The 16,135-nt window shown below is 29.6% G+C and overlaps 2 protein-coding genes across 3 annotated transcripts; one reads left to right on the top strand and one right to left on the bottom strand.

Moving 5' to 3' along the window:
- Nucleotides 2,371-5,522, top strand: LOC107647505 (serine/threonine protein phosphatase 2A 57 kDa regulatory subunit B' kappa isoform-like). The gene is made up of 2 exons (XM_016351575.2): nt 2,371-3,952; nt 5,144-5,522. Exons 1-2 carry the CDS (start codon nt 2,780-2,782, stop codon nt 5,510-5,512), a joined length of 1,542 nt encoding a protein of 513 aa, XP_016207061.1. The 5' UTR covers nt 2,371-2,779; the 3' UTR covers nt 5,513-5,522.
- LOC107605128 (photosynthetic NDH subunit of subcomplex B 3, chloroplastic) lies at nt 6,076-15,174 on the bottom strand. 2 transcript variants are annotated; one of them, XM_016306883.2, is made up of 6 exons: nt 14,845-15,174; nt 14,544-14,657; nt 14,208-14,261; nt 7,415-7,477; nt 6,479-6,541; nt 6,076-6,304 (listed from the first exon to the last, which is right to left on the bottom strand). In XM_016306883.2, exons 1-6 carry the CDS (start codon nt 14,992-14,994, stop codon nt 6,269-6,271), a joined length of 480 nt encoding a protein of 159 aa, XP_016162369.1. In that variant the 5' UTR covers nt 14,995-15,174; the 3' UTR covers nt 6,076-6,268. The 2 variants fall into 2 exon arrangements, 1 of the variants encoding a protein (XP_016162369.1); XR_001612468.2 differs by having other exon boundaries at nt 6,103-6,304; nt 7,390-7,477.

Below are 16,135 nucleotides of genomic sequence, written 5' to 3' on the forward strand. Positions count from 1 at the left end.
TGGATTGATTTATCTAACGAAATAAAAGTTTGATAACTGATTTGGCGATCAAAATTTATTACAAACTAAAGTGTCCGATTAAAAATGTTTTAAAGACTGATTTGGAATATTAAAATAATTGGTATTTTTAAAATATTATAGTATATACTGTTTTATTGTGTTTATATATAATTATATCAAACCAGATAAACGAATTTGTCTTATTTTATATTTATGTATCAAAGTCTTATGCCATAAATAAACCAACTTAGCTATAATCACTTTTTAGTGACAATTGGTATGGTATTCAAACTCGTGCACTTTTATAAGAGCGGCGAGCGCATTTTAACCATTTTAACAAAGGTGACGATATAAAACATTTTATTATTTAATATTATCAAAAAATAATATTCACTCTTCATTAAAAAACAATCCTCACTGTAATATAATAATCCTATCGTATCACTAGTAGTAGTGTTATTTGTGATGCTAGTCCCTTGTTTCCCTCATTCACTACTTTCATTTTTCTTTTTTTGTCCCGCGGATATATATTGGATTGATTTGATTCATCTGTTATTAGAAAGAAGTTGAAAAATAAAAGAAACCACATTAGAAAAAAAAAGAGTTCCTATAAAAAAGGATATCTATCTTACTATATTTGCGGTGGGCGTCGTAGAATCCCATTTTGAAAAAATTTACGAACAACTAAGGGTAAAATATTATTTTGATTTCTAACATTTTAAAAATTTTATTTTAGTCTAAAATTTTAAACATCTTAAATCAATCCAAAAAAAATTAAATAAGTTCAATATGGTTTTATCATTAAATTTGACACAAGCAGTTTATATATTGAAGAGTCAATAGCATTTAATTTTAATATGTAAGTAAAATCGATCTACCAATAATCATTAATATAAAAGTTTTTTCTTTAATTCTGAAATGTTGATGATTGATGTTAAGATTTAAAATTTTGTACAAAAAATAAAATTGAGAAGAAGAAGTGTTACAAAAAGGTTTTGGTTTTATTTTTCTAACACATGAAAGAAGATATAATTAACTAATAACGTTATTAATGTAGACGTCACTCATTTGATTAACTATTAATGTCAAATTTAACGATAGGACCATATTGAACCTATTTAAAATATTTTGGGACAGAAATAAAACTTTTAAAACTTTAGGGACCAAATTAAAATTTGACTCAAACGTTGAGGACCAAAATAGCACTTTACCCTACAACTAAATATCATACACAAATTTGATATAATGAAACGTATTTTTTTTAACAAAAATGTTATATATATACAAAAAATTAATTATCAAATCAATTATTATATATTTGGAGTAAATTTTTAAAGTCGTTTCTTGGATTCACAACTTTCACCATTTTAATCCTTCATATCCAAAATTTACTATACTGGATCAATCCCAAGATTTAGGTCTAGTACCATATTAGTTTTTGGATTTTTTTAGCACTGAGTCAACGAATGAAGTACTGAATTAGCTTTGACTTGTCGCGCTAGACACAAAATGATGTCATTTTGTTTTGGTGCTTAAACAAGACAAAAATAAGAAGATGAAGATCGAAGAATTTATACGATATATATGTACAAACCATTTTACCTCCTCTCATTCTCTAAAACGATCTTGTTTTGTCTTGTTTAAGCGCATAAATGAAACGACGTCATTTAACCATATGTCTAGCATGACAAATTAGAGTTAACTCAATATTTCATCATTTGTTGACTCAACGTTGAAAAGAATTCAGAGACTTAATACTTAGAGCTAAATCTCGAAGATCAGTATAGTAAATTTTAAATATGAAAGACTAAAATAATGAAAGTCATAAATTTAAAAACCACCATAAAAAATTAGTCATGTATTTATGTATATTTATACAAATCGATTTATAATTTTTTTAGTTAAATAATCAACTACTAAAATAATTAAAATCTAACATAATCAAACTTATCATAATAGAATAATTAAATTTATTTACAGTAGTATAATATTTTTCATGAAAAAGGAGCATCTAAACTAATAAACAACAATAAAAATATTAAAAAAAAAACTAAAATCGGAACTTGCATTGTGAATAAATTTTAATTATTAATTTTGCAAGACAAAGGAAATGGATAAGTAAATTAACAGCTTTTATTTGCTGCAGATAGAAAGAAAAACAGAAAACCCATTATACTTTTTGTTTTGCTTTTTTCTTTTTTTGTGTTATTTTAACGTTTTCAGTTTTATAGAGAGAGAGTTGATATGAATTATCATTAACAAAAAAGTACAAATAATAATAAGTTCGTTCCTTAGTTAAGCATCAGAATCATCACCAATGTCTAGATCTTATTTGTTCGCCAACAATCTTCCTTTTCCAAATTTGAAAACGGTTTGTCTTTTCCTTTTTGTCATATTATTAGTTCTGAGAAAAAAAAAAAGCGAAGTTGAATTCATATGTAGAAAAGTTATTATCATTACTTTCAATTCTTCTTCTTGAGTTATTTTGTAAAAAACATAACCATTATTTTCAATCATTTCCGTTTATTTTCTTCTAAATAAGACTTTCCGTTCCTCTTTTTGTTCATCGTTTGGTTTTCTTTTCCCTCAATGCATGCCTCAAAATCATATATTTCCTCCTACCCGTCTCAAAATGTGCACCTTAATTTCACGCATTGCTAATTTGTAATTTCTAACCTCTTTTTTTTTAGGGTTCGACCTTATTCATTAATTTTCTTTGTTCATCATGGCTCATATCTAAAAGCTTTGGATTCTACAAATTTTATGTTCTAGGTTAACAATGCTCAAGCAATTTCTTAGCAAGAAGTCTCAAAAATCGCTAAAATATGATTCGGACAAGTCGAGTCGAAGCGACTCTTCACCTTCCACCATTGATTCGTCACGCGCCCTTATTAGAACGGGCTGTTGGTCGCACATTGATGAAGATTCTTCCTTAGCACAAGCTAGCACCACAAAAGAATCTTCAGTTCCATTATTTCTTTTGATGAATATGACAGTTGGGATTACTCAACCTTCCATGCCATTCAAGGATGTTCCCAATAATGATGAAAAGTTGAATCTATTCATGAGTAAGTTGAGCCTTTGCTGTGTCACATTTGATTTTACAAACCCTAATTGCAACAAAGACATAATGATGCAAAGAGATCTAAAGAGGAGAATTTTGATTGAACTTGTTGATTTTGTGGCCTCTTGGTATGATGGTAATAACAAGTTTAATGAAACTACCATCCTTGCCATGCGTGGGATGTTTACCATAAACCTATTTAGGGTTTTTCCACCGAATTATAGTGATGATGGCGAACCTAGATTCGACTCGGCCTGGCCTCATCTTCAATTTGTTTACGAGTTATTGCTTAAATTCATCACTTCACCGGGTCTAGATGTAAAAATTGCGAAGAAATACATCGATTATTCATTTATATTGAAGTTGCTCGATTTATTCGAATCCGGGGATCCAAGAGAAAGAGATTGCTTGAAGACAATTCTACATAGGCTCTATGGGAAATTCACAATGCATAGATCATATATTCGAAAATCAGTTAACAACATATTCTACAGTTTTGTGTATGAGAATGAGAAACACCGTGGGTTTGGTGAGTTGTTAGAGTTTTATGGAAGTGTGATTAGTGGGTTCACTTTGCCATTAAAGGAGGAACACAAGATATTTTTGTGGAGAGTTTTGATCCCATTGCATAAGCCAAAATCTTTGGGAGTGTATTTTCAGCAATTATCATATTGTATAATGCTATTTATAGAGAAAGAGCAAAAGTTATCAAGCATTGTGATAAGGGGTTTGTTAAAATATTGGCCAATAACAAATAGCCAAAAGGAGGTGTTGTTCTTGGGTGAAATTGAAGAAATTTTGGAATCAATTCATATGGTAGAGTTCCAAAGGATCATGGTCCCATTGTTTTGGCGAATTGGGTGTTGCATTAATAGCTCACACTCTCAGGTAAATCTTTTATACTTTATTTATCCATAGTTGAATAAATTTAATGTTGATATATTAGCAGTATAAAATAGTTTTATACGTATATTTAATTACATAACATCATGTTAGTAAAAATAATTATTTTTTATATTGACTGTATGAATAGTTGTAAAAAAAACAAATATAATTAGATGAATGTGTAAAGACGTTCTACAGTATCAACGCATCTATCAAAATTAAACTCTTATTCCATAAATATAATAGAAACTAAATATTTGCATAACATTTTTGGAAAAAAATGCCTTTATGGTCATGTTGTATAACTTATAACATGGTGCTCTACATATGTCATTATTGTCATGCTTTGCCAATTTGATTTTCAAAAATATTTCGTATATAAAAAACTAGTTGTCGCATATTTATGCATGTTTTATAGATATTATTTGAATTTAGTTTTAACGTACTACTAGTATAAAATAATTTAATTTTATACATATATTTAATCATATAATATTATATCAAAAAAAAAAATTTATATTAATTGTGTAAATAATCATCCAAAAGAATAAATATAATTAAATATATATATAAAACGTTTTACATTATCAATGTATCAAAATTAAACTTATATTATTTTACATATTTGAAATGAGGTAAAATGGAGTTTGATTCTTGAAATTCTCAGTTTTGGTTCACTTTTAAAAATGACCAAATTGATTCTTAAATTTACAAATCATGAATATCGTTTTTTTCCTAATTCATCTGTCGCTAAATATGACGCTAATATGAATCGTTAAAATGCTAATGTGGCACCTGCAACACTAAGGTGACATAGTTAAAACTTCAGTATGATTAAATAAGTGTCTTAGATTGGTAAATTAAACTATTTTAGTTAATTGATTTTATATTGATATAGACATTAAAATGAGCTCAATTAACTAATTTAAAATACTTATTTGATTATACTGAAATCTTAGCCAAATTATCTTACTGTTAGGATGCTACACTGACACTATAACGCTTCAACAGTAGTTGAATTAGGGACAAACAAAAATTTATAATTTGTAAATTTATGGATCAGTTTGGTTATTTTCAAAAGTTAATGACTATTTATTAACGAGAGCTGCCCATATATCCATTGTTCATATTGTTTAATATTTTCATTCTTTATCTATACTTTTTCGATTATTAAACATTGATGGATTATTTCAGGTAGCTGAAAAGAGTCTTTTGTTATGGAACAATGAGCGCATTGCGAATTTAATTGCTCAAAACTGCCAAACAATCCTACCTATCATATTTCCAGCTTTAGAGAGAAATATTAAAAGCCACTGGAACTCAGAAGTTGTGACTTTAACTCATAACATTAGAAAGACTTTCTTGGACATGGATAAGAAGTTGTTCCTTTCTTGTCATTCTCGACTCAAGGAGCAAAAGGTCATTTTGAACTTAGAAGCTGAGAAGCGAAAGGAAGCTTGGAAACGACTAGACCATGTAGCTAGTCTCAAGCATCCTCTCATTGGAAATAATAATCATAATAATTCTACTATTTCTTCATTTTCTCCTTCTAAGACCTCATGATCATGGATTTCCCTCCATTTATATGGTGTAAAAAGCATTTACAAATATGAATGGTTGTTATATTGAGATTGGCTTTTGTTTTTCTCATCTTGTGTTTTTTTTTTTATGATGTTTCCAAGCTTAAGCAAGTCAATATGTTAGAAATTCGGAATGTTAATAGATTGGATAGAGTAAGGTTTAAGTTTTATTTTAATTTTATTTGCAGGTGTAAAATATTTTTTAAGTTCGGAGTTATTTTATCCGGGAATTTAAAACTCCTTCACTCGTCAAATTCTATTCGCATTAATCATTTTCGATTCGATCCAATTCTTGTAATCTGTCTAACTCTTAAGAAAAAAGTAAATTTATTATTCTAAAGCAAACGANNNCAATAAGGTATAGCTCAAATAGTATAGTCTTCTCGTACTCACCTAAAGGTTGCGGACTGACCAACGACAAACCAAACACACATATATTACAGAATTTTAAAGTTTCTTTGCTTTGTATTTATATTTTTTGTATACAATCCTAAAAGTAAAAGTCACTAGAATACTGAAACAATGAAATCCTTTTCTGTCTTTTTGGTTAAATACTTTCATTAGGTAGAAACATGATATAAAAATTGTTGATTTTAGCAACAAATCTAATATATATATATTTGCAGATCTCATTGATTTTCAATAATTATGTTATGAAGTTTGAACAATGTTAAATAATAATATCCAGCAGTTACATATGTGGACTTCTTTCAAAGCTTGCATCATGCTGCTTTCTCTATTATTTCTTCCACTGAGGAATCCTTTGAACAACAACCTGAAACCCATCACATTATCATCATCGTCATCCGTTTTTTTTTATGACCATTTACGCAGTCAAGGTAAAAAATAGTTATTTTTATCGATATGTCATTGTGTAATTAGAAATTTATGTAAAACTATTTTGCAGTGACAGTGGATCAAAATTAAATTCATATATATATATATATACCTTCCCAGAGTTTTCCTTGTTTCCAACAATAGTTTGACAAGCTAGCCTCCAAGATTCAGGTTTCTGTAAAGAAACACCAAAAATCAAATGATTAGCACGTAATTTCAGGTTTTATAAATAGTGAAAAATAATCAAACAAAAATTAGTTTAGCTGGATTGAACTGTGTGTAAATCATTCAACAACAAGTCTCTGATTGATCATATCATCTATTGGATAGAAGTAAACTTATTAAAATAAAAATAAGGAAATATATATTTTTTAAATTCATTTGATTTGAAATGGATTGAGATGAATTATTGTGTATGTAATAACTTATATAAAATAAAAATAGGAAAGTATGAGGAGCAAATGGAATATTTGTAAAATGTGTACAATAGAAGTTTAGGGAGTATTAGAGATATAATTATTAGTGTTACCTTTTTGCACATTATCTCAGTAAGTGATTATGTACCATTAGTGTTACTTTTTGAGAAGATGTTTATTATTCCTAGTACTCGGATGGTTATTCTAGATAGTATGGGGATGTTCATTTTGTAACTCAATAACTCATTGTACACATTGTACAAATAGTCTATTGTCTTTCTAGCGAGATCAAAAAAAAATTGATTTGATTGATTTACTTATATAATAATTTGATTTTATATTTTTATTTTTTATTTATTACACAATCTTTTACCACTACCAATAACTGCTGTCACTGGAGACTAGACTATTGTTGTTGGTGGCAGCTGGCAGGACCACCACACTAAATTATTTTAATTTTAACAAAAATTTATAAAAAAATTGATAAGATTTGAGATAAGTAATAAAGTAAATTAACAAGATTAACAAATCAATTTAATTCTTCTAAGTAAAAAAATTTTGATTTATAAAATAAATCAATTACAATTTTATTGCATTCCATACACACCTTAATTAAGGGATAGAATACATGCCTTCTTAAGATATCGAAGCTCAGTATTTGTTCTCTCATTTAAAAGATCCTTTCCTTCAAGTATCTGCAACACACCAATAAACAAATAAATAATTGCAATTAAAGAATGAATAAATGTGGAGAGAAAAGTTTAATGCTGGCCTCCCATGTACTTTTTCATCCCTTTCTCTCTGTTTTCTCTTGTAAACTAAATATCACTTCTTTTTCTATCCATTTTTCATTTTTTAGTTTCATCTTTCATTATGCTTCCATATTCTCTCCAACCAAACAATAGTCCTAAAAGTAAAAAAAGAAATCTCGTAGTAGGTCATTTATGGAGGATTTTTTTTTCAAGATATTCTTCATTTATTGAGGAACTAAAATATTTTTACTGATATTTCTAATTCCGAATGTATATAAGCTTCAAACATTGTTATGCATAGTGGAAAGAATTTCATATATTTGTTCATATTTGGGTTAGAGATGAGCTATTTGTCATAGTATATAGTCTGTTTAGCTTGGAATTATGGATTTAAAGAGATTATTTGTGAGACGAATTGCATTGATAAACTATTTAGATGTTCATCTTGATTTCACGGTCAAGATTCAAGAACTGTGTAACAGGTCTTAGACTGTGAATTTGGCTCTAATCCAAATAACTGCGAATGCGGCGGTGGATTACATGGCAAAAACTGCCGGTGTGTTGCAATATTTTTTTATGAAGAGTAGTTGTTGTCCTAGTAGAATTTGATTGAGTTTTTAGCAGAGAATATGTCTCTTTCCTCTTAATTTGTTTTTTTTTTTTTTGTGTTTCTTTTATTCTTAGTCACAAAAAAATATATTTGGGTTAGGACCGACCCAATTTAAATTTAATTTGATCAAGTAGTCACTCCTCAGATTGAGCTGTTGCTCTACAAATTGGTCTAACATTGGTGAGTCCATAATTTCCGGCTTCATTTATACAGGTCGAACCGACTAGAATATAGGATCTATTACCTCTATCTGACTCAATTTGAGAAGCAAGTTAGATGTTTTTCACAATTTTAATTTTTTTTTTATCAAAGATAGAGAGATTAGAACCCGCAATCTCTAAATGAGTATGAAGAGACTATGCTATTTAATTATTACCTAATTACTTTAATATGAATATAATTGTGTAACTTTTCACTTTGTAAAAGAAAATCAAATAACCACTTATGATTATTTAAAGTCATCTCTAAAAAATGATTCAGTGTAAATATAATACCCACAACTTAATTGGCCCTAGAATCACTCACTCATATAAAAGACACTATCATATTTTTATCTCTCAAACTCACTAACACATAAAGCAAATGAGAGAATTTCAAAACATACTCATTTCATTATGGAACACACAAAATACACAAGACATATGTGCCTTTATATAGGCAATGCTTCCTACTAAATAATAATTTATGAATCACAAATCAATTTTGTAATGACCACTATTTTATGAGTTGGCTTCAATGAATCTTCTTTCAACTTGCATTCATGTTGTTTCCATAATCTTCTAATTTCAATTCAAATTGATTTTGGATTTCTTCAATGTTGTAGAATGTTGTAGTTGTGCTATTTTCTTGAATGTTCTTAGAAAATCTTCAAGCTTCCAATATTAGCTTCTAGCAATATCTAGCCAATTGATGATTATTATATTCAACTCAAACTTTACTTCTTCAATTCTTTAACCATGCTTCATGAAAATTCTAATCCATGCAAGTTGATAGATAGCACAAGAAGTTTGTAGAATCTTGGTGATGAACCATGAACTTGTAACCACTTTGAATTCAAATTGAATTTTGCCTTTGACTTTTCTAAACTTTTGTTACTTGCATACCTCTTGATTTAATTTTCTAACATTGCCTCCCTTAAATCAAGCTTGTAGAATTAATCATTCCAAGCATCTTCTTCAACTTGTAAAATAACTCAGTCTTCAATGGCTTTGTAAATATATCTGCAACTTGTTCTTCAGTTGGACAGTACTCGATCACAACTTCTTTTTCATTCACCAACTCTCTGATTTTGTGAATCCGAATATCAATATGCTTCGATGTTCCATGAAATACTGAATTTTTGCAAAGTGCAATAGCTGACTTGTTATCACAAAATATTGTTGTTGGAGTATTTTGTTTCTCGTTCAATTCCTCAAGAATTCTTCTTAGCCAAACTGCTTGTGTTGCACAACTTGCTACTGCTATATATTCTGCTTCTGCTGTAGATAGTGCTACTACTGGTTGTTTTTTTTACGACCATAAAATTGCACCAGAACCAAGATGAAATACAAACCCTGAAGTACTTTTTCTTGTTTCTATATCTCCGGCCCAATCACTATCAGTGTAGCCAATAAGGTTTACTTCATTAGTATTTTCATAATAAATTCCATCATTTAAAGTACCTTTGATATATCGAAGAATTCTCTTTGCCGCTTGCAAATGGTTGGTACAAGGCTCCTCCATAAATCTGCTAAGCAAACCAACTCCAAACACAATATCTGGTCTAGTCGCAGTTAAGTACCTCAGACTTCCAATCAAGCTTTTGTAGTATGTGGGATTTACTGCTCCTCCTTTATCTTCTCTCAACAATTTGAACTTCTCTTCGACTGGAGTAGAAACTGGTTTTGAGTGCTCCATCTGAAATTTCTTCAAAATATCATTTGCATATTTCTTCTGAGAAATGAAAATACCATCATCTCTTTGAACCACTTCAATGCCAAGAAAATAAGACATCAAGCCCATATCCGTCATTTCAAAGTGCTTTATCATAGCCTCCCTGAATTCTGTAATTATCTTCAAATTGTTGCCAGTAAAGATCAAATCGTCAACATAAAGACACACGATCAAGATATCTCCAGGTTCAATGAACTTGATATAAAGAGTATGTTCAAATGGACATCTTTTGAAACCATTTTGAGTGAAATAAGAATCAATCTTCTTGTACCACGCTCTTAGTGCTTGTTTTAACCCGTACAAAGCTTTCTTTAACTTGTAAACTTTATCTTCTTTTCCAAGAACTTCATATCCTGCAGGTTGCTCAACATACACTTCTTTTTCTAAAGTGCCATTTAGAAATGCAGACTTAACATCCATTTGATGTATCTTCCATTTATTTTGAGCCGAGAGTGAAATAATCATACGAATAGTGTCTAATCTAGCAACAGGAGCAAATACTTCAAAGTAGTCGATACCTGATTTTTGTTTGTATCCTTTTGCAACTAATCTTGCTTTGAAACGATCAACTTCACCACTGGGTTTGTACTTAGTCTTGTAAACCCACTTTACTCCAATTGGCTTCTTATCTGCTGGTAAATCTGTCAGCTCCCATGTGTCATTTTTCTCAATGGCATGAATTTCTTCATCCATTGCTTTCTTCCAATTATTGTTTTTAGAGGCTTTTTCAAAGTTCAATGGTTCACAATCTGAAAATAGAGCAAAATTTATGATTTCTTCATCGGACGGATCGTTGTCATTGCCAACTTCATAATCTGCTAATCTAGCAGGTAGTCTCCGTTCTCTTTGCGATCTTCTAGATGATTCTGGTTGTTCAGTTGTGTCAGGTTGTCTTTCTTCTACTTCGTCACATGTATTTGGAATTATAGTCAGCTGCTTTTCTGTCTTTGTGTTCCAGTTCCACATGTCTTTCTCGTCGAACGTCACGTCTCTGCTGATGATTACTTTCTTTGTTTCTGGATTGTACAACTTGTATGCTTTTGAGTCTGTGCTATAGCCAATAAAGATACACTTCTCGCCTTTGTCATCTAACTTCTTCCTTAATTGATCTGGTACATGGGCATAAGCGATACACCCAAATACTCTGAAATGATGGATGGAAGGCCGCTTTCCACTCCAAGCTTCCTCTGGAGTTTTATCACGAACACTCTTTGTTGGACACCTGTTTAAAATATGAACTGCTGTTGCAACTGCTTCTGCCCAAAACTCTTTAGGCATTTGTTTTGACTTGAGCATGCATCTGACCATATCCATGATGGTTCTGTTCTTTCTTTCAGCAACTCCATTTTGTTGAGGAGTGTATATAGTTGTTAGTTGATGCTGAATCCCGTGTTGCTTAAAGTATTCTGAACATGCAAGATATTCTGTTCCTCTGTCTGTTCTGAGAATTTTGATTTTATAGCCACTTTGTTTTTCGACAAACGCCTTGAATGTCTTAAAGACATCACATGCTTTTGATTTCTGCTTCAGAAAGTATACCCATGTATATCTACTAAAGTCATCAATAAAAGTGATAAAGTATCTGCTACCACCATTACTTGGAATTTCTACAGAACAGAGATCTGAATGCACAATTTCAAGTAATCTTCTAGCTCTCCAAGACTTTCCTGTAGGGAATGGATCTCTGTGCTTCTTTTTCAGTTGACAAATCTCACAAATATAATTGGGAATATGAATCCGTGGTAGACCAGAAACAAGTCCTTTTCTTGACAAGTAGTTTAGGCCAGAAAAATGAAAATGCCCAAACCGCATATGCCACAACCAATTATCATCAAGTATCATAGAATTCATGCAAGAGGGATTAACATGTTGAATTTTTAATGAAAATATTCTGTTTGAAGTCATCTTTACTTTATCTATGAACCTTCCGTTGTTGTCAAACACAGTGCAATAACCATGATAAGTTATCATCTTATATCCCTTCTCAGTTAATTGCCCCATACTCAGTAAATTGTAATCAAGTTCAAGAGCATAACCTCTGAAACTTCCTCTGCCTCTACTTTGAAAATTAAAACCACGACCTCGTCCTTCTTGTGTACGGCTTGATTCTGCAACGTTGTTGAAATTCACTCGGCTTTTCAGGGCTTTCTCGGTTGATTTTTCTGACTTCTCCAGTATTCTACTGATGTGGCTTTCCATGGTTCCTTGCAATTCTGCAATCGTCATAGTATTCATATCGTGGGACTCTAGTATCGTAGTCACCACATGGTCATACTTCATTGGCATGGTGCGAAGAATTTTCTCCACTACTTTGCTATCGGGCATATCTTCTCCATAGACTCTCATCTTATTGACAAGATCTGTAATACGAGTAAAATATTGCTCAACAGTTTCTGAGCTCGACATCTCATACCTTTTATATTCTCTTCTCAAAGACTGTAGCTTTGCTTTTTGAGCTTTATCTACGCCTTTGTATGACAGCTTCAACGTGTTCCATGCTTCCTTTGCACTTTTGGCATTTGCTATTTTGCCAAACACCGTATAATCCACTCCTTGATGAATTTGAGATATCGCCAATTGATCTCTCCTTTGTTGGGTAGCATCTGCTCCTTCTTGCAAACCCGGTTCAATGAAATTCCACAGGTTCTGGGCCTTCAAATGGGTAGACATCAAAGTCTCTCAATAACTATAATCAAGTTTCCCATCTAACTTGGGACCGGACCACACAATATTGAAAGTGTTTGCCATACCGACTCTATGAATAAACAACTATGTGAGAACTCTCTCAAACCTTACAAACTCTCAAACACCAGGCGCTGAATTAACCAGCTTTGATACCAAATGTAAATATAATACCCACAACTTAATTGGCCCTAGAATCACTCACTTATATAAAAGACACTATCATTCAGTCTTATTATACACTTTATAAATACTTTATTATTCAAGTATTTTTTTTCAATTCAACTCACATTTAATCTACTAAAATTCTTATTAACTTAAATATTAGAATTTTTGTAGATATTTTCAGTGTTTAGGTAAAAACGTCGACAACACTTATAAGGTATTTAAACCTTACCTCTAGACCCAAAACCACCCTCCAGATAACATAATTGTTACTTAATAGAAGAATACTTTTGGGGCAAAACATTATATATGTATGTGTGTGAGGGAGAGAATTTCAAAGTCTCAAATTATAGTTTTAAAAGTTTAGTAAATAACTGACATATGAACCAATGATGGAAGGTAAATTGTTTTTTACCCAAATTTTATTTGAGAAATGTGTGAGCTTCCATGGAAGTTAAATGTTGAGTAAATTATCATTTGGGCCTTGAAAAATTCATGCTTTGAGTTCTTGAGTCTTGACCCTCTCAACAATTATCTTAATCTAACAAAACATACCAAATATGAAGAGATATGCTCTAACAAGGTTTTTTAGAAATTATTAGATTTTGATGTGGTATATTTTAAATATATTTTTATATTCTAAACTGATAATTTTATGACAACTAAATTCTGTTTTATCATTTCTTTATATACAAATGACAAACAAATTTTAAAAAAAAATATATGAAAAGGGTGTTTTGCCTTAGTTTTTTAAAATGACTTTTAAATAATTATACAAATATTTTCACAAAAATTAACTCGTTTTCTATTATTTATAAAAACAAAATGAGCAAATGGTATATTCTATCAAGTTGATCATCATTGAAAGACAAAAATGGTATTTCTTTCTTTTAAAACTCATTTAGAAAAAAAATGATCTTTTTAAAACCCAATAAAATAGTACTTTATATAGTCTATAAAGCTGCATTTATTGACACGAAACATTAAGACAGAAATACAAAGACACTAAATCATATTTAATAGATAAGATATGAATAAAGATATTAACAAAAAACATAATTTATTATTTTTTATTATTTTTATTAATTTTTTATAATATATTCTTTTATTATTAATCTTTTTATTATAAAAATAAAAATAAATTAAATTTTTATAATCTATTATAATTTATTATTAAACAAAATATAAAAATATTAAATTTTATATCTCATTTTTTATGTATTCTTTTAAATATTTTATATTATTTTATTTCAAAACTAAACGCAATCTAAATGTCTTAATTACCTCTACTATGCAAGTTCCACAGCTGCCACCTCCTCCGCAATTCATCACCTTGCCCTGTTGAAACGGTGCTCAAAAGTCAAAAGTCAAAATCATATTGCATTGTAAACATTAATAATAGACATGAACTCATTTACAGTATTACTTTTATGTAAAATTAATAATTAAATTTATATAAATTTTTATCATAAAAATAATATTAATAAGGCGGTATTATTTTAGCAGGTGCATGTGGTTAATTTTAGAAAGCGTATATGTATATATGTATGCGGTCTAAAATAATCGAAATTCATAGAAGAAGAAGGGTAAATTATGAAAGGAAGGAAACGTTACACGTACATAGGTGGCATAAAGCTCAATCTTATTATCCAACATTATGTTCCTCAACAGCTTCTCTCCACTTATTTCTTTTGCTTTATCCACAGGGTACGATCCATCACTTGAAGCCTTCGGCTGATGAATAATACATTAACAATAATTCCAATCATATTATTTTTATTTCTTCTACTTTAAATTATCTTATAAATATTCACAATTCATACACTACTACATAATTGTTCAATTAACAAACTTTTCATCACCTTATTTTTATCCAAAATAAATGTATAGATATATGGCACTAATAATAAAAACAACATACCCCAATGAATTCAAGCTCTATTTCAGGCTTTGCGGGAGGAGATTCCGGCGGGTTCACGGCAGCAAAAGGGGCTGAGATGGGTTGTCGCCGGCGGGAGAAGTAGCTGTTGGAGGGGAGTGAAATGGGAGTGAATATATTCATGGAAGCCATTAATTATTGTCTCTCCCACAACCCTTTTTATTCACTTAGCTTGTTGAATCTTTTGTGATGATAATAATAATAATAATAATAGCTAGACATGTACGTGTATTTTAATTAGAACATAGTCTCTTATCCCGTTTTTTATTTGCAACTCTGGAATACTCACTCGTGAGTCGTGACTACTAGAAGAGATTAAGAAAATATATTAGATCATCCAATTTTATTTATTTATTTTTGGAATAATTTATTATTAAGATTAACCACCAAAACTGTCTCTGAATTATTTTTTTTGGTTGGCCACGGTATTCTCCAACTCGACAAGTTAATGACTAATTCGTCGCGGATCGAAGCTCCAGGTCTGTCGCTGGCCAATGAGTTATTTACTATCAACATTGACTAAAATATACTCAAATTTTACTATCAACAAAAATGTTTTCAAATAATTTAAAAACACAATAAAAATATCCAACAATAAATATATATTTTCAAAATTGCTATATATATAAATTGGACTAATAAAATAGGGTTAACCACAAAAAATACTTCTGAATTATTTAAATGTTGGCAAAAATATACTTAAATTTTACTATCGACAAAACTGTTTTTAAATAATTTAAAAACACAACAAAAATACTTAACAGTAAATGTATATTTTTAAAAAATACCTTAAAAATTGAATTTTGATATAATTTTTTTCAAGCATGATTATAAAAATAAGATATTATTATATTTAAAATTTGGTAAATTTTTATTAAGTATATATATTTTTTTGTTAACAACCAATAATACTTTAAAAAAATCACAAAACAATATATACTTTACAAAAAATTACTAAATTTTAAGAATAATAATATTTCTTTTTTTAATCCTGCTTACAAAAAATCGCATCAAAATTCAATCTCTAATGCATTTTTTGAGAAATACATATTTAATGTTAGTTTTTTTGCAAGATTATCTAACATTAAATATGTATTTCTCAAAAAATACATTAGAAATTGAATTTTGATACAATTTTTTACAAGCATGATTAAAAAAATGAGATATTATTATCCTTAAAATTTGGTAATTTTTCGTTAAATATATATTTTTTGTAATTTTTTTTTGTTAACAACTAATAATACTTTTAAAAAATCACAAACAAATATATACT

Source organism: Arachis ipaensis, chromosome B06, assembly GCF_000816755.2.
Source record: "Arachis ipaensis cultivar K30076 chromosome B06, Araip1.1, whole genome shotgun sequence".
NCBI classification, from domain to species: Eukaryota; Viridiplantae; Streptophyta; class Magnoliopsida; order Fabales; family Fabaceae; genus Arachis; species Arachis ipaensis.